We start from the raw sequence: 23,346 nt of genomic DNA on the forward strand, positions 1-23,346 counted from the left end.
GCTGCCTCTTCAGAATATAGCACTCCTTTAAGTACTGCATGAAAATGCTAGCGTAGATTGTAGACCGAAATCCTGGAGTGGAGTGTGAACCTGCAAACTCATGTGGGCAGTTTAAAAATAAGTTCCATACTTTAAAGGGTTAATACACTCCTCCGCTTGGGCTTTCCTCACATCTCTTGCAAGGAACAGAAACAATTGATTATTTGGACACAAGAGGGAAAAAAGGAGCAACAGTTTGTTAATTCAGCTGTTTCCAATATTAAATATAAAAATGTCAAACTAGTTGCATGTACCTAATCTTTGGTGTTCAAAATGATGCTTAACATGGTATGCTTTAAGTCCATAGAGGTAGCTGCCCTTCTTTGGAGATCCATAATGTAGATAATAATGTATCATATCATAGATAACGTAGCCACATAGACCTCCAACAAAGATAGACTTGCCGACTGCTCCTGGAGCAAAGAAGTGAAAAGCAGCCAAGAACAATGCTACAACGAGTGATGCTGGAACAGGTGGGAAGACCAAACGTGAACCATCAAATGGAGACTGCAGAGAGGAAAGAGAATACATTTAAGTATTTACTTGACAGGTTTGCTTAGGCGTACAATTTTCATGGAACATAACTTCCCAATCTTCAACTCTTAATTTAGCAACATAAAAACTAGTGCTGTTAAGAGCTAAAGACCTGCATAGATAGGTTTCAGCATCAAGAGCACGCAGAACATGCAAGTTTCACAGCTTTATAAAAAGGAGGACGACAGCAATTTTCAACCTGGGTCACAATATTTACTTTGTGATACAATTGGGGTCGGGGTTGTGCAGTAAAAAAAAAAGGGAAAGAAATTTGCAAAATAGTGAAACCCTTGATACACAAGTTTTCCTTTATAGAATGGTGCCCCAATCACTAAACTATATAGCCAGAAAGTGAAAATCTTTGGTCAAACAAACCAGTAAACAAAAGCTTCTCTGCATTAGAGGGGAAGGGGGAGAGGGAGAGAGTAGGGTAGAAAAAAGAAGAACCCTTAGCACAAACATACCCTCATTTTAAAGAAAATGAATTGGTCTTCCTGATAGACGATCTATATCCAAGCTAGCTCTAAAATGTGTAGGCTCGGGCATGACAGGACCAGTATCCAGGCTGTAACAAGTGATGTCTGTGGTGCATTGTACACCAGTGTTGGAGCAGCACATAGTGTAGGCAGAAGTCTAAAACAATCTCCATGACAAACAGAAATTACTAAATTGAAGACTTTAAAAAAAACAGCAGGAGCACTTTCTACCCAAATTCCTTCTCTTCTATGCCACAATCTTCAGAACAGTTTTCCCCAATCTTTAGAAGTAGTTTAACATTGTTACATTTAGTATTGGAGGGCAGTAATCATTATTAAAAGCCACTTTCAGTACTTCACACAAATCAGGGAGAAACCTGTGATCTTCACCAGTTCCATACTGCAAATGCCCTGCCCATAGTCTTTAGTATGGTGCAGGCAACTGCATTGTAAGTTCTGGTTAAACAAATTAAAATGTGATAGCCAAGCATTCCAAAGCAAACAGCACAGAAAAAAATGAGGAAGATCTCAACATGAAAAAATCTTCCACATACCTTTGGCACCTCAAAATATGGTCGATACTTTGGGTGTGGGTTCAGGAAATTGTAGCTTAATTCTAATTGTATGTTATTGTTATCCTCAAGGTTCCAATGTCACAAGGCAGTCATTACAACAGAGTACAAAGCTGCCTACGTGACTGGAATGAAGTTGCACAATCTTGGAATGAGCTTGTAAGACATGCATTCTGGTGCACATGTGGCAACAGGGCTACCTAAACTTTTATCAAACGAAACAGATAACTGCCAATCTGTGTCTCTTTATCCCATTAAACAAGCATTAAAGTCCAAGTACCAAATTGCCATGCAATCTCAAATGTGGTGGCATGGAAACTTTTTGTATAAAGTCAACAATATTTTATCCAACAATTTATGTCCAAGCATAACCCTAAAAGTGAAATATGATGGTTCTACCACAAGGTGTTAAAAGCTCACCAACTTGATAACTTTAAAGTAAACTGTCTCAAGCACAATTAATGTAATTTTCAATAAGCCCCATAATACTGGGGAGCAGAGAGTGTGCTGCACTCCTAGCAATGATGCTGGAACTGATTGAGGGGCATAAAATATGACACTGTTTAGGACTTCTCACAATTAAAGGCAGTCGTTTTAACTTCTGGGTGATAGTACAAAATGGATCATATCAGACAAACTATGATTTTCATATCCACTGACTTCAATTACAAACAAAAAAAATCAGGACACGTGTATAATGGCCATCAAGTCGGAAATCACCCATCGCCAAAAGAGCAATGTGCAAACAATGTGCCAAGAGGATAAGGAAGGAAAAATTCCATATGAATTTATATGAACCTATCAATCTGGAAAAAGAAACTGAGATGTTACTGCCAATTGGAGAACTTTATTTGTCTGTAGGATGTGGGCATTTCTGGCTAGGCCAGCATTTGTTGCCCATCCCTAATTGCCCTTGAACAGAGAGGCTTGCTAGGCCATTTCAGAGGGCAGTTAAGAGTCAACCACATTGCTGTGGGTCTGGAGTCACACATAGGCCAAACGAGGTAAAGACAGCAGATTTCCTTCCCTAAAAAGGACATTAGTGAATCAGATGGGTTTTTAGACTAGCTTTCTAATTCCCAGATTAATTGAATTCAAATTTCACCATCTGATGTGGTGGGATTTGAACCCATGTCCCCAGTCCAATGACATTACCACTACACCACTGCCTCCCCCCACCCCAAATCACAAATACAAAACACATCTCTGGAATCTAGTACAGAAATGTAAGATTGGACTTTCAGGGTTTCAATATCATGAAACAGGCCCTTAGTCTTTTTTCTCTTGTCACAATATATGATATATATTTTTTTTTAAAAAAAGGATGGAGAATAAATGACAATTGGTGAATGATGGACCAAAAAAAAAAGGTAGATCATACTTTGATCATGATCATATACTGAACAGCATAATTGTTAAAATCCTGCATATAGGAGATGCTATTGGCACAGATGTCAAGGCCAGGAGTGGGTGCAGAGTGGACTCAGTCTGCCTGGTAACAGCACTGAATTAGTCTGTTCTAAGGTTCAGAACATAATCATTGTTTGATGGCTTTCAAATGTTATCAGCTCAAAAATATATTAAGCTTTCAACACCTTTTACAGGATTTCTATACTTTGGGAAACAAAAACACAAGAAAAGATCAATGTCCCTGCCTGCAGGGTCTTCAGGATTACATCTGACTGGAGGAAAGAAACTTAAGGATGCTGTTCGGAATGAAGCCCAATACAATGGTAGAAACTTTCAAAAGTGACAATGTGAGGACATTTCTTAACAGCAGTTACTTATGTCGTCAAATATAAATTGGGGGTTTGCTTTTATTTGGTCAACATTCATGTACACTTAAGTGTTAACCATTAGTTAAAATATTAAAGTGTATAATATTTACAAAAATCTTCCACTATATTTTATAAAGTAAAAAAAAAAGCAATACTTTTACTAGCCTTACTGCTGTATAAGATGCACTACATCACAGGGCTACAATTAATGCTTATAAAGTAGGGCTGCTCTTTTGAAATGCACCAAATTTTTTTAGATTTGGCAAACGTATGCAAATGAATCTACATCGGATGCTTTAATAGCGTTTAGCTACAACTCAAAGCATGAGGAAGGGATAGAGAAACAAGCAGATTGGCTATTTTGTCCACCTCTAATTATCGGAAAATATTTGAAGATTGTTTAATTTGTGGTTTCATATAAACGGCATTGAATAAAAACTGTACAATTTAACTTTACACCATTTACAATAGAAACTAGCTGTGAAGCTTGCACTCTCCCACCAATAATCACAATGGTAGTGCAGTAGAATTGCTGCTTCCACCACAGGTCCATATTTTGACAACCAGTTTAAGTGACTGTCAATGCCACAGAGTATAGAAACTGCCAGGATAGAATCATCATGCCAGTCAGTGATCTAGTTAGAGACTGAGATTTGTTAACTAAAAAAATACTGTGCTCTTATGAAAGAGTTAAGTGCCTGTTAAAAATGTTTCACTACAGAAATGTGTACAGATGCCATAAGTTGTTTCAACAATGAAAAAGATTAGATTTATAAACCCACTTGTGTATTAGATGCAATGTCAAATTGAACATCTGAAAATAAGGTTAAAAGGATTTGAATATAAATTGCCCAACTTATAACTTCAGATCATACAGGTGTCTATCCAATCACCTTGTGGTGCTGCCCATGAAGCATAAAGTGAAGAGTGATGAGGTAGTAATTGCTGGCTGGTGGTTTCATATGGAAAAGGTACCGATGGATCAGATATTCAACCAGGGACCACAGAAACATTCCGAACAAGAATAAAAAGGGGAAGCAGTACTTGTGGACAGGGATGGAGTATTCTACAGAGAGAGAGAGAAACCATTAGTGAATCATTGCTCATCTACCAGATTTCAGTCCCTATAGCACATTTCCATATTCATGATCACCCACACTAAGCAAGGCCAGATGACTCGACAATTGATCTATTAAAAATTTTAAAGATTACTGTGAAGTTAGAAACTTCGATAGCTCCAAGTTATGATCAGTTTCTTTATATCCTTAAAGCATTAATGAAGTATATGCAGATATTGCCTCTCCTCCCCCAAACCAACCTCACCATCCCACACCCCTCCAGCACCAAATTCCTGGTCAAAAGGCTAGGCGGGCTGCTGCCAATGCTGTTTTGTAATTGGACACAAGCACACAAAAACGTGCGCATCAATCCACTCATACTTTGAACTTTCCCCTCCTTGCAGAGGAATCATTCAATTTTAGCACCATGCCTCTTGGAGAACTTGCTATGCATAAAGTCTTGAGCACAAATCTGTGCACTTCTCTTCTGTCAGAAGATAGTAATGCATGATTTGGATATAGCTGGTAAGCATTTACATAATTTTCAAATCTATGTTACTTCATTGGTAATAGTCTTGGAAGGGGAAGGTGAGAACATATCAAAAGTTGACCAAGCATCATTAAGAATTACATTTTGTTGCACAATTTAAGATACTTGCTATCCTGAAACTGCTGGAATACCTGATGTAATGGATGTGAAAAGCAGAGTTTTGCCTTCGGCCAGCTCAGTGTAGTAGTACCAACTAAAGAAAATCACCAAGGGAGTCCAAACCAAAGGTACCACATACCTGCAGAGAGACCACAGAATGAAAAAAAGTCTTCAGTTCAACAACTAACTGCTTGCTAAAGTGAAATGGACCCAGAACAGATGGTATTGTGTAGAGCATGCTAGGTTACCCACCGTACATTTCATCTTCCTCATTTAATCCAATGTAGATTGACCTTCACAAAGAAATGCACATCAGAGGACATGCTACCTTTAGCAGCGTTTCGTTCAGAGGAGCTACCTTGGTCAGGTGCTTTCCCCATTAAATTATGTCTCACACACACACTATTAATTCAACTACCAGAGGAAAATGCAACGTCGTCACTGGGATTTCCGTGACAATGGTGGTCACAAGCATTTTAGTTGAATTGATTTTAGATGAATTGATTTTAGAATATAATATCCTAAGTATTTTTGTGTTCAAGTTCAAAAATTCTTCATCTTTTGCCTCACTATTAAAAAAAAAACTTACAATCGTCTTCAGATCTGTCCGAGCCCACTTCTACTGTCTCGTAACTTACTTCATTACTTTGTTGATTGGAAAAGTTTATGCCAAATTCACCATCTTGCTCCTGACCTTTGAGCCCATTTATGGTCAATTCTCTTTATAAGATTAATAGATTAAGTTTGATATTTGAAATCTCTTTCAAGGGAACTGAACCCAGTTTCTTTAACCTTCCACCATAACTTATATCATGGATAACCAGAATCATTGATGCTGCTCATCTCTATACTCTCAGGCAATAAATATTCTGCCGATTACATAGCTAGAATTGCCAACACTGCTCCAAATGCCTGAACAATGTCTCATTCAGAAACAATACTTCATTTGATTTGTGCTCTGTCCCCTGCTAATGCAGCCAGATAACTGGTAAAATGGCAATGAAGGTATGCATTGTGTCAGCTGTTCTGATGAATGATAGACAGCTAAAACAAACATCACAACCAGATCTTAGATTTACTTATGTCGACTGAGCCGCTATGTATAAAGATTACTGTTTTTAATTTTAGGTTTCCAGCATTTGGTCTATTGTTTTTATTAGTGTTGGCAATTTTCTGAAATATCTGCAATAGCCCCTTTAACTCTCATCAGAATTCTGTACAATTAGTCTTCGCACTTGTTCTTTCCTCATGTTGAATTATGTTTGCTACCGGTCAATAGTAAATTTAGATGAATAGCTTGCCTGACCCCTAATATAATCAGACACAAAGACAAACATCCAACCTGTATCAAATTAGTTAGTACATGACTGCGTGTAAAGCTGGTTTTTGATCCCTTATGTAATATGATTGAAGCCAATGACTAGCTAAATCTTCACAGAATTGTTACAGTGCAAAAGGAGGCCATCAGCCATCGTGTCTGCACCAACTGAGCAATTCACCTACTGCCATTCCTCCGTCTTCTTCCCTTTCAAATGCCTTGACTGAACCTACCTCCATTAAAGGCCTGCTACCCGACCAGATGTGTTGGGTTTGGTTCAGGTCAGGCTGGACAGACATGGTAAGCGCTCTGCCGGCAAGTATTAAAAATAACTTACCCGAGCTGGGAGTCTGGGACGAAACGGAGTCTGCACAGTGAGCAAGTGAATGACATCACTTCGCATGCGCTGCAGCTTCGTGGAGCTTCCCAGTCAGAAGGTAAGTAAAGGGATGGTCAGGTCGGGCTCAGGGCGAAATTGGAGGGACCCGGGCCGGGCTCGGGTCCACTGTGCATCGGTTGGGTTCGGGTCGGGTTCTTTTCCCCCGACCTGAGCAGCCCTTTAGCCTCCATCACACACTCAGGCAGTGCATTCCAGATCCTAACCATTCGCTGCACAAAGATCTCCCTTGTGTCGTTTTTGCTTCTTTTGCCAGTCACTTTAATGTGTCCTCTCATTTGCAATCCTTTCACAAGTGGGAATGATTTTTCCCTATCCACTTTGTCCAGACCCCTCATGATTTTGAATACCTCTATCAAATCTCCTCTCAACTAAGACTGGCTTCACTTTTGTCACATTACCTTGAAGCACTGATACCCCCAAAATGCACAACTGCACTTAGCAAATTCGGGCTGCCAGACTAAGACCATAATGCTTATCACCATGAATTATTCTAAACTACAGTCATACAGAAAGCATCAAGTCTGCATTTTGTAGACAAAATCATAGGGCTCAAAGAATAGGCTCAAGCTTTTTTCTGGTAGCTCCTGACCAATAAGAAACACGAGTTGATGAAACTAACAACCTAATTAATGATTTAGCCAGAGACTTGTGATGCTTTCTTCATATAAGAAGCACTTGTCATGTATTACATTTTAAACTACTAAAGTTGTGTGCACAAAATGGCATTTCTTTTAAATTCTTTTAAATAAAAGCAGCATATGGTAGGAAGTAAGATCTTGCCACATTTCTTTAGAACTAAAATCTTTTTTTGTTAAAATTGAGATGTGACCTTATTAACTAAAGTAGATCAAACCAAGAAGACAATGAACTCTTATGAACCAAGAGTGATATTGAAATATGAGTACACCGTATGTTTATGGAAATGGGAAGACTGACTGATGCTAACTGTGCACCTAAGAGTTTTGAACAAATTCTGATAGGATCTTCATCAGAATGGAGCTTCTGGAAACTGCAAAGGAGGGTTAATGGCTGCACCAAGTTTGATGGTATTGCCTGTGAAATCCAATATTCAACAGCACCAGGAAAAAGTTATTGCACTGAACAGCTTTAAATTGAAGCTTGAGCACTCAGAGAAAGTAAAATCTCTATCCAAACTTTGTAGCATTGTGTATTATGACTCAATACCACTTTTTTCTTTAGGCAATTCCCAATTGGTCCCATCTTCCTGACCGGAATTGAGCTACGCTTCTTAAAAGCGGAACTTGAGATTCAACAAAGTCAATTCTGGAGGAACCAAAACCACCGTAATGGGGTCCTTTGGTTGAAACTGGACCAGGCTTCCGAAAATCATGAATAGGAGGTGCAACCAAGTGCTGGATGCATCAGCGACAAAGATCCTGATTATCCAATTCATCAGAAGAGAACTCAAATGATCAGAAGGTATGGCTGATACTTTGAACATGAAAACAAACAATGTCGCAGCAGAAGGTGCAACAGCTTTGGAACATATAGATTACATTAGAAAACAATTACATTTTGGAAAACAAAACACTCTAAATAGCTGACTATAGAACTAAAGTACAAAAACCTCAAAAAGGGGAAAAAGCGTGACACTTTGCCCATATAGCAGGAGAGGAAAGAAAATGTAGCTGTGACTCAGGATAACAAAAAGAGGACTACTTGACCAAGATACCCCACATGGCAGCAACATACAGGGAGCAACGATTGTTAATACCTCTTGCCTTGCTGGACGACAAATGTCATTTGTACGCGACACTGACTTAAAGCACAGTAATAATTCAATTTTCATTCTCTTTAATGGCACTTGATATGTTACATATGTTTATTTGAATTGTTAATGACAACTTAAGTGGGGAACAGTATTGTACACGAATGCATCGAAGCTGACAAATAAAAGCGGATTTCCATTGGATCAAAGCTAAATTCACTGTAGACTAAACCAAGTAAACATCAATTGACAATTTGTTCATACCACTGTTTGGATCATTACTTTTTTCATTAATTAAGTCCACTGTCAGATATACGGGTCCCTGGGGTTTCAACAGGGCAAGTTAGAACTGCAAACTGGGGGATTTTGGGGGTGTGGGGTGGTGGGGTTGGTGGGTAGAGGAAGAAAGCAAAAAAAAAAGTGTTCACTACAGTGCTGACATTCATTACGTTAAATGAAATTACATTTTTGACAGCACCTTTTGTTGTTCCTGGATTTTTTTTTTAAATGGTGAACCTACAGAAGGAGAGCGTAAACAGGCCATTTAACTAACTTCATGACTCTGGGCAATAAATGGTGGATATTAAGCTCACACTAGAAAACCATGATCCTCTCTCCACGACACACCATTTTAAAAATCTATGATTGGCCCATTCATAGCTCATTACAGTTTCTATGCCCTCTTACAATCAGACTTTGTACTTGAACAAATTACACAATAGTCACCAGATGAAAAGGGCTAGGGGACACAAACTGCAGGTTTGGGTCAAGGGATAGAGAAAATGTGAGGGAGAACTTTTTAAAAAAAAACGCAGCAAGTGGCAGTGACCTGAAACTCGCTGTCGACAAAAGGTGGAGGAAGCAGAAACAATGATAAAAGGAAATTGGATGGGCACTTGAAGGGCCATGGGGATCAAGCAGGGGAGTTGGACTGACTGGATTGCTCCACAGAGAGCCGGCATAGACTCGATGGGCCGAATGGTCTCCTCCTGTGCCATAAATGATTTTTATGACCTTCCATTGCAGTACACACTGTAGTCCAAAAGTGATTTAAAAAAAAAAAAATTCAAAATGGTAGCAGCATGCTAAACAGCATGCAATAATTGCATGCAAATACATAGCAAGTTGGCAGGCACCTTAAAAAAACAAACTTACATTTGGTGTTTGAATGGGAGACGATTAAGAGCAAAATACTTTAAGTCAGATGATTGAGAGAGTCAATCTTACATACATTCTAATGGAGAAAACTGGTGTCTTATAGGGCAAGGAAGATTGAGATAGCAACTTGGTAGCATGGATTTCAGTCAGCTATATAAAATACCCACTATTGACTTAGATGTAAAATATACACTCCTTTATGAAATTGTTTGGGAGCCCTATGAAAGCCAGTGGATTATTGATAGAAGGATGCCTTTATTCAGTTCCTTAGTAAGTCAACAAGCAGGGCTCATTTCTCACAGGTCATAAACGGCGTTATTGTGAGGAGCTACTGTACTTTGCATAGCCAACTGTTGCCTTATTTTGGAGTTCACAAATACAAAGATTCTATTTTCGGGGATTTCATAGAGGTGTAGCTGCCATGATGTGAAATCTTGCAAAGCCTTTTTACATGATGCAATAGATCTGGCTCCAAGGAACTCACCAACACCCTCGCATTATCCTGTGTAAACTGTGTGTATAGGCACTTTGCACAGTAGCTTCAAGTACTTTTTAAATGTACTTTCTTATTGCAATTGAAATTAGTAGGTAAGGAATAGTAATCAGGAGGGGTATTTATGTTACGAGGAATCTAAATGATCACTAAAAATTAAATAGAGTATACAACAGGACATAAAATTCTTCAATGATCCAACTGTGCCTGATTTTGATTACAAAATTATACACATCCTTCATTGCTCAATTACAGTTGACAGGAGGCACTAAAACTGAACGAAACAATATTAGATAGCTCAATAATTTCCATAACAATCTGCTTTCTGCTTGAAAAGCCTATTTCACAAAACCCATATTCATTTCTTAATACTTACACCAGTCACTAATGCCAGCATTGACAACTGTTCACGACAAAATACTGGACTACAATATGTGGTAGAGTTTATCACAAATCAGGGCATTCAATAAGCAAAAGCATATGCCACAGCAAATTTCTGTTTGAGCAGGAGGTTTCTGCAGAACCAAAATAGTAGCAATGGTTCAGTTTTTTAAGTTTTAGAGATACATCACTGAAACAGGCCCTTCGGCCCACCGAGTCTGTGCCGACCATCAACCACCCATTTTTATACTAATCCTACACTAATTCCATATTCCTACCACATCCCCACCTGTCCCTATATTTCCCTACCACCTACCGACACTAGGGGCAATTTATAATGGCCAATTTACCTATCAACCCGCAAGTCTTTGGCATGTGGGAGGAAACCGGAGCACCCGGAGGAAACCCACGCAGACACAGGGAGAACTTGCAAACTCCACACAGGCAGTACCTGGAATTGAACCCAGGTCGCTGGAGCTGTGAGGCTGCGGTGCTAACCACTGCGCCGATAGAGACAACTGTATACTTAAATTGGAAGATTATTAGGTAAACATTTGAAGTGGAAGATGATACAAGGCTGTCCAGAGGGATGAGGGCAGTGGGATTAATTTTGGATTGCACAGACCTAAATGAGCTGAGTGACTTCCTGCTGTGCTATAAATCATCTCCAGTTTTACATATTGGAATTAGTGGAAACAGAGGGAATATTCTTTACTCAGGTGGATTGCATTGGATAATTCAGATTTTAAATAATGTCTCTGTAATCTATGCATAAAGCTGTTGATTCAATTTTCTGTAATCAAAAGCTTCATCCACAATTATATCCAAAACCTCTGTTACATTGCCTTGTATTGTATCCATTCGAAAGTTTAAGGTTTCTAAACTATGAAGCATATATCCAATTCAGTTCCTTACCAGGCTGTTTTTGAGCAGGCTTCTACAAAATCTGAATAGAAAAGGCGGATGGGCCGATCCACTGGTTGATGCACCCATTCATCATACTTCTCACGCAAATGCCCAACTTGCCACAGCAATGGTTTATTCCAGTCAACTAGGTCCTAGAGGGTTAGAATCAGAGAGAAGCAATGCATTAACACTGCTAGCATTGTAAAAGTTAGCAGCTAGACTAACCTCAAAGTCAACTTACAGTCCATTTTAAAATTAACCCTGCTTTAGTCTCATTGAATGAAAATCCATTTCTGATTCTTATTTAGTGATAGGAAAGTTTATATGATTCAATCTGATGGAACATTGCCATGGGTTTTGGATTCAAAGTGAAATTGATGACCTTTGCTCACTTTCCATTCAAGGAATATTAATAAATTAGCCCAATGCTTCAGACAATTCCACTATCAGAATTTTTTTATTTTTTTTTTAAAAAAAGCAAATTTGAGAAAATCCGGAAGCACGATTGGGAATACTCAGCAATTAAGAACAACTGGCTTAATGGACTTAGTGAATCCAATTGGCTCCACCACAATCTCATTGTTTGAGCAAATGTAGCAGCCTTTCTAAACAGCAGGGAAAAGATTGGCTTATTCACATCCTGTTTTAGTACAACTCTCAAGACTCATGAACTTTGTAATATATTACTTTTTAAAAATGGTGGTTTTTAAAAATTCAAGATGGAGTCCAGAAGGTCAGGTGACCTCACATTCTCCGCAAAAGGACAAGACAGAAGTCTTAGGTACCAGGACAACAGAACACAGATCAAATACTTTTTTTTGAAAAAAAAGCAGACTGCAGGGGTAACATCTGAAGAACAATGGGCTTCGTCCTCACAGGCTTTCGGGTCGTAAATCAAGTCAGTGATTTTGAAGATACAAATATACCAAGCAGCTGTTAACACCTGGGAACAACAGAAAGCCCAAGTGGCTCTGTGAAACCAGACCTTTGGACTTTGCATATTGGACAGGATAATAAACTACTGACTTGAGTCCATATAAGTTTGACAGATTTGCTGAAGGCAAACAGGCTGTGAAGAGGACAACCAGTGGTGGCAGCTGAGACACCGAGTGTGGGGGTGACAGCAGGAGAGAGAAACTAGTAAATTTAAAAAAAATTGAGAAAACAGAACTAGATTAATGAAAATGCAAGCTGCAACACAAATTTACAAGGCTGTGAAAACTAAAAATGCTCAATGTGAGCTTGAGGCATGATTGGATTTCCAGTCCTACAGAAAAATCTATTTGCACATGAACACATCTTCAGTAATTATTGAGTATAACATGGAAAATATGGAACTGTGAGCAGTCAAAAGAGATCAATGTATTTATCCACAAATTTATGTGGAAACTTGGAAATTAACAATTGTTTTGCAGAGGTAACTCGACTGGCAAGATTTTCCATATTTGTTAGAGACATGTTTTTGTTAAAAAGATGCATTTTCCTATTAAAGAGCCTTTCCTATCCAATTAAGACAAAACACGTCTTTTTCAAACATAATAACCACAAAAAAGCAAATCAGGATTTTCTGTAAGACACAAACTCTAGAACAGAAAGCGAGTGCACATAAGCAAGAGCACCTAAGCACGAGTGAATGAGCTCCAGGAAAAAAGGCCAAAGCAGGAGCTCCACACCCTTCCCCGAAGCCAAGAGATAGTAGACTTCTGAAGCCAAAAGACTCATTAGGATGGATTTCTAAAAGGACATTAAATTTATGGATAAATTTAGTTTCTTTTTCTGAATTAAGTTTTTAAATACTTGAGATTTTAATATAAAGCTCTGTACATAGTTGAGTATTAACACTATCCTCTAAAGAAATCAGAAAAACTGATTTGATTGGGAACATTTCCTACCAGCCTATATCTGAGTGAATCAGCAACATATAGTTATTGGAGCCAAATCAGAAACAGAATTTATTTTTTCATTGAGACATGCTGCTTTCTACATACACTATTTAAAATTATATAAAAAGGAACTGTACTACGGCAATTACATATTCAAGCTATTCCATGGAGAACCTGATTTGCATTACTTAAAGATTTAAAGGAATCATTTAAAAAAAGTTAGTTTCAAACAATTATGTTTAATTAAAAATCAATAAAAATGATGGATTAATACAATATTGAAGTTATAGTGAATTGAATATACAGGGCACTAGATTAGATTAAGTTTAAGAGTGTAAGGGAATTAATAAAATGCAATGACGATTACCCAGGGCATCTGTCAATGACGAATTGATCCAGATCAATCTATCAGACTTAATAATGGTCCATGCAATTTACCTCACTCTCATCTTCATATATCCCCCCATGACGCCATTTAGAAATTAATGTGTAGTAAATGGGCACAAATATCAGAAAGAACAGCTATTATTTTTAAACTTTTAATGATCGCGCACTCTGCCCGCCCCCTCCCCCACCCACTGAATTTGAATTCCTCTGAATATGTACACCAGTCAGCTACTGAATGACTATAGGGAGCTTCAAAAAAGCAAATCACTCCAGAAGGAAGTAAAAATCTGAGCAGATAATCTAGAGCTATTGGTTTACTATCTATATAATCCCGAAGGACTCTAACAAGCCCTTACATTATCTGGATCCACTGACTTGCATCTAGCATCCATCACTGAATTTGATGCCCGATTGGCTGCACTTCTTTCCCGGACAGCCTGTGGAATTAAAAAAAGTCTAGTCAGTCATAATCCAGTATAAAAAGCAGACAAATTAACCATTTGTATAATGTTAAGAAAAACTTGACTTCCCTCCTCCTATTTTGCAATTTAATTATTTTAATTCTAGGGTGGCAACAGGGTAAGGAGGAAGAGAGGAGAGAAAAGTAAAGAGAAAAAAAGAGAAAAAAAAAAAGTCAGTCCAAATGAACCAATGGACCATCAAGTTACTTTGGTCCAAATGAATATGTATTTGCATAAACAGTGCTTAAATTTCACAGTCCAATAATGAGGCATTACATATTCAATGAGTAACTGATTAGCACTTTTAAGTTAAGTATTCACAATAACCACTTGAATAGTTTTGTAGAGCAACAATGGTCATGTGATAACACCAGTTACAAAGTCATCTTACAAGGAGGATCCATTAGGGGAGCACATTAATATAGAGCATTTCATGACTACAGCATTTCACAGCCAATGAAGTACTTTTGGAACTGCAGGGAAACCCCAAGTAAATTTCACAACATTGTATGCTTCCATTTTTAATTCTACAGTGAATTAAATTGTTAAGTTTGGCAAGTATAAGCCCTTTGTAGACAGTGAACGATCTTAACAAGGTTTCAACACTGCTACTGCTAGAACAGGCATTAAATATTAGCTCCTTTGAAACAGTTGGTACCCAAGGTGTTGGCAAGGTAAATGATAACTAGTTCTGAGATTACTCAACCAACTAACTCTGGACAAGCAGCCAGTAGTCAATAATATTTCACATACATATACTGACTTAAGGGCTTGCCATTCTCTTCCAGAGGCTTCTTGCCAAATACATTAACTGATTTAACAGTTCATGTTATATAAACTTTCTGCTGTTACAAAAAAAATGGAAATCCTTGTATTAAAACTTGGGATTCTATATTTTTAAAAACTGAAAAAGGATTTCAGTGGACATTGAGACATCTGGAGATAGCTGAACTTTATGGAAAGCTGATAAACAATGACTGGAAAGCAGTTACTTTCAAGGAAACCAGCAGGGGATTTGACCCAAGAGCTACCCCTCTGTTGTGACAAGGCAATTTATGACTTAGCATGTCACATGTGTTTCTGGAAGGTTTTAGTTTCATTTTTGAACTTTAAAAACCAGTGGGTTTGGACAAAAGTAGGCAATTAGAATTTGATTTTGGACCTGCCAGGAGATAAGAACCACCAGACAAGTATTATCTCTGTAAAGAATTCTTGCTCTTGAAAAGCAAAGCTTGTAAGAAATGGTACTGTTACCTCTTGCATTTTTGAAGAAATGCTGAATTTTCAGAAAGCTTGCATCTTTAAAAAGGATTTTTGCATTGAATGTTGAGAACTGACTTGTTGCTACACCCCTGATGGAAGACCTATGTGAAGCCTTCTGCTGCTGAAGTTCTTTGAATGCCTACTGATCACAGACTGTTCATCAACCTTGCCTGGAAAGACTTTGCGTAGCATCCAACTATGAGACTTTGGGACACCTCACCGAACCAAAAAACTTCCTTCTAAATCACGGCAGTCTAAATTTTTTATTCTTTTTATTCCTATGAAACAGCTGTAAATCAAAATCCTGTTCTTCCCAGTTAACCAGTTTTTGGATGTGTGCACATGCATGAGGGCTAGGAAAAAATAAGCTTTCATATCTCAATTTGTGTATAATATATAGGATAAGAGCAGAATACTGCAGATGCTAGAAATCTGAAATAAAAACAAGAAATGCTGGAAATACTCAGCAGGTCTGGCAGCATCTGTGGAGCGAGAAGCAGAGTTAACATTTCAGGTCAGTGACCCTTCTTCAGAACTGGTTATTATATATTTTCATAAAACCAAGTCTGAATTAATAAATGGTTAACTTTGTTGTTTATTAAAGAAACCTGGTTGGTGTACTTTATTCTGGGGACAAAGTATCTAATTGACTGTTTCAGTAAGTGGGAAACTTTCGATATGCTGCGACCTGTGGAGAAGTGGGACTGAATTAACAGTGCACTCCTCCTGCCTTGGTCGTAACATTGCATTGCAGCTGTGAAGTGATGAAGCTCCTCTGTTTGTGCAGAATGAAAACAGGTTCAAAAATCACTGGATGCAAATTAAAAGTTAACAGCAAAACGAGAAGCCATGTTAAACTCTCTAATCTAAAGAGCAATGTACAAGCTCTAGGGCAATGTCCATGAAATCTATAGTATAAATAAGCTTGCGTCTCAAATAGTTGTGGTTCTGGAGAGAGAATAGATTAATTATAGGCACAAAATGGACCAGAGCTGCTGCTTTTTTGTTAAAAAATGGTTAGTTTTAATAACATTTGTCTATTCCTGTAAAGTTCTTACGGTGAGATAAAACGATTAAAAATTTTAAAATTAACATATATGAGGGCACCAGTGGTAAATGGAGGATGCTCAGTTTTATGCGATGCAGTGCACAATACATCAGGATAGCTGATTTATGGTGCTTGCAAGGATGCAATTGTTGTGCAATACCATGCTTGAGGCCGTACAAGATAACAGGTCAGAACCCTCACCCCTACCCCTCATGTGACAAACAACCAAACCAGCTCCTGCGTGCATGGCACAAGTTAAGCGTGAGCAACAATGTAGTTTTTTTTTAAGCAAGCTTACGTTACTGTTGATTTTTTGATTAATAGAGATACAAGATAAACAGCTTCCTGGAAGAGGTTTATTGTGATTATTCTAGAACATTAGAATGATACAAAATGGTGGGGGGGGGGGGGGCGGGAAAAGAGGGAAGAGAAGAGAATGGGTGCAAAGAAAATGAGCACGAGAAAAATTAGTGATGGTTGTTGGGGGGGTGGGGGGGGGGGTGGGCTCAAGGAGGGAAAGAGGGGTGGGATGGTGGTGTACAAGTTGAGTTTGTTGGCTAGCCTATATGCCTGAACAATTTAATTATCCACATTCTCAGGCTTGAATGGGGTTCATTTGGGACAAACATGCAAATGTGTGCAAAATTGTTTAAAGAAGCAAGAATGCAGAGCTCAAAAAGCTCTTTATGGAATCCTGCAGCCAAGAAAGTTGTTGCAGTCTATATGTTTATGGATACGACAAGTCTTTTAATTATCTTAATGAAAGTGCTGCAAGTATTTTAAAATAAAAGCTAGTTCCCAGGTCACTTTCAAGAGCACAGCTATAGCACTTTTCTTTGAGATGCAAAGAAAAAAAGCAGGTACCCAGGACAAAGGTGGCAGCAGGAATTGGGGAAAGGCCACCTCAGTTAGTGTATGACACAGACAGAGCGCACACGCATGAGCGAGCAAGTGAGCTAGAGACCGGATTAGTCTCTGACGAGTGCTGTCACATATCTTGTGATGTATTTGAGAGGATTGAATAGCACAATAAAATGGGTAAATTTTTAAGCAGTGGTCGGGGATGATGGAAATAGCATTAGATATAGCGTACATATCTAAAGAAAGACAACACAATATAGATCAGGCCCAATTTTGACTCAAACACATCTAGCTTGAAAAGATTACTGAGAGATGTGGTGCTTCTTAAAAACACCACTAACTGTTGAAGACAGATTTACAATGAAAGCCAAAGTTTTAAATTCTCGTAATGGAAGGGTCGTGTGAATTGATGACATTATTAGGGCTGAACTGAACTTTTACTTCATGAAATATTCACAACTTCACTCACTTGGTATCAATGGATTTGCTAGAAACCTACACCTTACCTTGTATGGAAAATGTTATTGTGCAAAATGGTTAGTTTCACATACCCCCCCAGCACACATTGGATTCCCCTTCCACTTGCTGTGTACCTCTGCACAAACACATACCAAAAAAGACAGCCCAAAATACAAGAAATCTAGGAAATATGTCAAAGATCTTAATGATGCTTCTCAAATGCAAGTGGCTATTTAAAAAGATTTATAAATCAATCAAGGATGTTGAGCATGTCATGAATCTGCAGTTTGGCTGTGAACAGTACGCCCCTAGAGGCATTTGTTGCTCTCTAGTTAGCCAACAGACCTTTACACTGAGTATTCTTTCAATGCAAAGATCTAAATATACCAATTTTGCATTTGCTAGATTACCAAGTAATCCATTACAAATACTGGAATGAGAATGACCTTTTTAAAATAGACACACTCAAGTGTGCGATGACAAATGTGAGTTTTGAGGAGGAGAGGTGGTGGGGGTGAGATGGGATGGGGGAGAATCCAAAGAATTATATAATGTCTGTAGCATCTTGCAGCTATTACTATTGGACAAAGCAACACAGATATGAAATTTGTTCCTTAGGTCAATAAAGGGGGACATCTTGCAAGGTGAATATTGTGAATGCATAGAACAAACTGAAAATGTTGGCACTCAATGAATACATTCTTCTAGTGAATCCTTTTGAACATTTCCAGTGAACTTTCACAAATGGAATCTGCTTCAACAAACATCCTTTAACTGGGAGCAGCCTGATTAAGTCACAGACTAATGCTAGATTTTTGGCATGCAATTTTCTCCCCTCCCCAAGACATTGACTCCTTGCTGAGGTACCGTTCCATTGGCACTAGTCACTTTCGAAGAGAGGCAGAAATAAAAAGCAGAGTTCTTAAACTAGTTGCCATCGAGTACCTGTACCTCATGCTAGAAAAATGTGCGGAGTCTCAGATTCAAATACCACAACGTCCCACTCCAAGCTAGTCTCTTTGGCAATAGTCAGTTCAGGATTATATATCTATCGTGTGCTAAAAGTTGAACAGCTATCAGGAGAATCAATTAGGATTTTTTAAAAATCATCCAATTTCAAAAAATAGGAGATTTCAAGAATAGGGACAGAAATCAGTAAAACTGGTAGACCCAAATAAAAAAAAAGACATCAACTTTCTTCAAAACAGAGATTAAACACCATTCGATATGTATACACATTTGACAGACATCATAACTGCTGAAATATAACAGTTTGAGCTAGTTTTATTTGACTGTACAGTCTTTATATTTGTTTTCTAACAAGTAGAATGATACGAAATGAGCAAACTGCGTAGAATCACTTATTTTGGGCGGGGGTGGGGGGGTGGGTAATGTAGTGGTGGTGATGGGGGCAGGTAGAGAAAACCCCATGGAAAAATGTGCTTGTCCAACATGCACTAGTTCACATTCTGGCGCAAGGCAAGAACAGCTGTAATGGAATCAAGTCTATTTGCTACAAATTAGAACATAAACAATGCCATGGGTCTTAAATAATTTGTTGGATACACATTCTATTCTACTTGGGCTACAAGTTACAATGTAATTGTCAGCACTCCATTATTAAAAGAAAAATATACCAGCCTCTATTCAACACTAGTACGAGATCCATGTTTTACACCTCTCCCAATTGGCAGTCAAGAGAACCTCCTCTGACGTCCTAAATACAATCAAATTCTGTAGATCAACGTGCTCATGTCAAGGTGCAAGAGAGAATCACATGAGCATGCTGATACATAGGACTGGCCCAGTGGCAATTTCCCAGTTTCCTGGACCAAACTTCCCTGCTCAGATTCTGAGAAAGCACAAAATAAACTTCGTCGTCCTTTGCTTCTTCTGCCTGCCAGCTGTGTTGGAACAGACAGAACCTAAAACGTACTTGTAGATCTTCAGTACCCAAATTGGCCTCCAACTGACAGTATATTTACTAGTTTGTGTAGGCTTTCCTCTGCCAAGACTGCATTGAACATAAAACCATCTATAGTCAATACACTGACAGGAAAGTGTTGATAGGAAATTAATCTGCAGACTGCATGTCTAGGGAGAAAAAACAATGTTTCACAAACAAAACTCAAACTTAATTTTGTTGACAAATTGGCATGCACCACTAAGACAGTGTACAGCATAGGAATGATGGAGGCAGGAAGAGAGCGGCCTTGAACATTATGGAGCAAATACACCAAATACAAGGAGCAAGAGCTAGCAATGTTCTGTGATTCATTGCAGCAATAATTAGTGAATATCTTATATTACCTTTGAATGAGAACACTGGAATGGGTAGTGACAAGGTATAAAAAGGCAAGGCACATTTTCAAGTAGTGGACTGGTTTCACACCATGAAAATTAGATGTCTTGGTCAAGATCATGAGAAGTCAAAAGGAACATTACCTAAAATCAATGGAAATGGACTTTATTTTCTTGGAAAGGACAAGATAAAAAGAGGTGCTAAACTGAAATTCAACTTGCAGTTCAATAAGAGAAGAGACTGTTCCACTACTGCATTTTAATTAGCACCTTGAACAATGATTCAGCATCCAGACTATGTAGTTCTGCATTCAACACCCGAAACATTTTTCTCCCTGTCCTCTCAATCTATCCAAGCACCATTTACCACCAGTACGAGCTAAATTCAAACTTTGCTGGCCTACAAGAAATTGAAGTTGAACCTACCAAGTTTACCACAGTACAGTTCTACTGACCCCCAGCCATGGCACTTCGAAAAACTACCTCTATTGGGCAAATACAACAATTGGTATTTTTACTAGAAAGCGTGCTAAGGGTTACAGAACCAAGGGTGAGTAGATGGAGTCAAAATACAGATCAGCCATGATCTAGCTGAATGGCAGAACAGGCTTGAGGGGCTGAACGGCCTAATTCTGTTCCCATCTTGGTACAGCACACTGACACTAATAAGCTACGCTCAGTGACAGGACATGAACTTGCATCCATTGTTCCCAATCTCCTCACAGCACCACTGGGTCAGACAATTAGCAGCACTTGCAAAGGCTTTAGTGGGAGACCTATACTAGTCACCTTGGTAACAGACTACAGGATGAGAAATAAAAGCAAATACAAAAGCTTATACATCTGGTCAAATGTAGTCTCAACAACAGGTCAGTTCTAAAACAAAATACGAAGTTATGTTTTGGCAACTCAACTTGTTGCTACAAATCAGTTCCTTTGTGACATTTGATATGATCCCGACCGTCACCAAGCACCAGTGTTAACCGCATTAAAAACAGACGCAAGATTTATGTTCAATAGTGCACATAAGGCTAGAAAATAGAAATATCTAGTCAACAAACTGAGCACTACAAACCACTAGGATATCAGAAGGACCTTGTGGGTACTCAAAGCTGCTTCCCATTTTTAAAATGGCAATTTGAGTTACATATTTCTATTGTCCCGGCTATAAATAGGTTTGAAGTACAAGTATGCAGGTTTTACAAGTTCAGTTAGTTATATTTTAAACATATGCTCAAGGATGATAAATTCAAGACAAGTTCTCAATACAAACTGTACTGACTGGATTTTTTCCCCCCCTCCTGACCACCCCCACCCAAACACTTGGTTGGCATCCTTCCATCTACAAAAGATGGACATGCAACAAACAATCCACTTAGGTGGGGTGTCTTCTCTTGGTGCACCTTTGCTTATGGCTGTGAAGGCCAATCCTTGAGACGCAGGTTCGCCACAAGTGCCGCACGTGAAGCTGCCAAGTGACCAAGTTATTGTTTTTGGCATTGGCGCCTGTTGCCATGCAGCTGTAGCAACTGGTCATCATGATAATGCACACCAGTCCACAGGATGTGTCACCATTTCCGTCTTTTGCCAGCTAGTGACTCCCAAGTGCAATAGTTGACATTTAGGGCCTTCATGTCATGCTTGCAAGCATCCTTGAAGTGGAGCTTTGGGTGCTCCACTGGTCGTCTGGGCCCGACTACCTCACCATACAGAAGGTCCATGGGTATGCAACAGTCTATCCTGCAGACATGTCCAATCCACCAAAGCCACCTCTGTTTGATTAGTGCTAACTCACTTGGGAGCTCGGCCAAATTTGTGATTTTGTCCTGCTAGGATATACCCATAATGCGCCAGAGACAGGGAAGATGGAAATTGGAGCTTCTTTTCCTGGTAGCTGTAAGCCACCCATGTTTCACAGGCATACAGCAAGGTGCTGAGAACACAGGCCTGATAAATCAGCAGCTTGGTCCTCAGGGTCATCTTGGTGTTATCCCATGCACATTTCGCAAGTCGGCCAACATCCCCATGTACGTATTGAGCTCGACATCAAGAGACAGATTGTCTGTCACCATAGATCCAAGATAGCAGAAGTTGCTATCCATTTCCAGTTTTCACACCTACTTTTGTGCCGATCTTGGGCCCTGCCAGTCGGTGCCTTCAACATTAACCAGAACTAATGGATAAGGGAGTAATCCTGAAAATCCACAGTGGAGTCCCATTAGGTGGTTGGCATTTCCCTCAAGTTAGCATCTTCTGGCAACTCCTGCAACCGAACAGACCACCACCCAAACAAACAGTTATCTACCTAATAGGTAATGTGCCACTAGAGGAGGCTTCCTGCACTACTGCTTGAAGCCCCAGGGTATGTGCTCACTTACAATTCCTGAACATCTATATTGGGATAAGTTACAAATGACGCAACAGCTTGTTTGGTGTGGGCGGTGCTGTGGTGGGGAACAAGCAGCAAATTTAATTTTAATTTTTTAAGGTTAAAGTAACCAATTGGATTTAGGCTCACAAGCATCAGCAATATTAAGAAACTGTTAAGTTTACAATGGGAATGGTGGTCTCACTTCAATTACAGCAGAGTGCAAACATTGCCATGCTGGTACAGTTTTACTCCACACTTTACAATAGTTAAGCCTGACCAGGTTCAAATGATGGCTCTAGGATTGGACAGCATTTATCTCAATTTACCAGCTCTATGAATCAACAGCAGTATCCAGTAAAAAAAAAACCATACAATTACTACTTAAAAAATTAAAAGATCAAAGAAACCCTTCATATTATTGTTCAGAGAAGTGATGACATTTAGCACTTATTTACAGTGGCACAGTTGTTAGTACCGCAGCCTCACAGCTCCAGCGACCAGAGCTCAATTCTGGGTACTGCCTGTGGGGAGTTTGCAAGTTCTCGCTGTGACTGCGTGGGTTTTCACCGGGTGCTCTGGTTTCCTCCCACAGCCAAAGACTTGCAGGTTGATAGGTAAATTGGCCATTGTAAATTGCCCCTAGTAGGTATTCCCCTCCTGGTAGGGGAATTGAGGGAAGGTGGGGATGTGGTAGGAATATGGGATTAATATAGGATTAGTATAAATGGGTGGTTGATGGTCGGCACAGACTCGGTGGGCCGAAGGACCTGTTTCATTGCTGTATCTCTAAATAAAAATAAAATAAAAAACAGAGAAACATT

At 39.0% G+C, this 23,346-nt stretch overlaps 1 protein-coding gene across 1 annotated transcript in view; it reads right to left on the bottom strand.

Annotated features, from left to right (window-relative positions):
- fa2h (fatty acid 2-hydroxylase) overlaps nt 1-23,346 on the bottom strand; it is an 87,707-nt gene that overhangs the window by 6,608 nt on the left and 57,753 nt on the right. The window contains exons 2-6 of the mRNA XM_068049930.1: nt 14,118-14,198; nt 11,501-11,643; nt 5,139-5,245; nt 4,293-4,465; nt 294-546 (exon numbers count right to left, since the gene is read on the bottom strand). Coding sequence (XP_067906031.1) covers nt 294-546; nt 4,293-4,465; nt 5,139-5,245; nt 11,501-11,643; nt 14,118-14,198 — 757 coding nt within the window. The remainder of the gene's footprint in view (nt 1-293; nt 547-4,292; nt 4,466-5,138; nt 5,246-11,500; nt 11,644-14,117; nt 14,199-23,346) is intronic.

The sequence above is a fragment of the Heterodontus francisci genome, chromosome 17 (genome assembly GCF_036365525.1).
Source record: "Heterodontus francisci isolate sHetFra1 chromosome 17, sHetFra1.hap1, whole genome shotgun sequence".
Lineage (NCBI taxonomy): Eukaryota > Metazoa > Chordata > Chondrichthyes > Heterodontiformes > Heterodontidae > Heterodontus > Heterodontus francisci.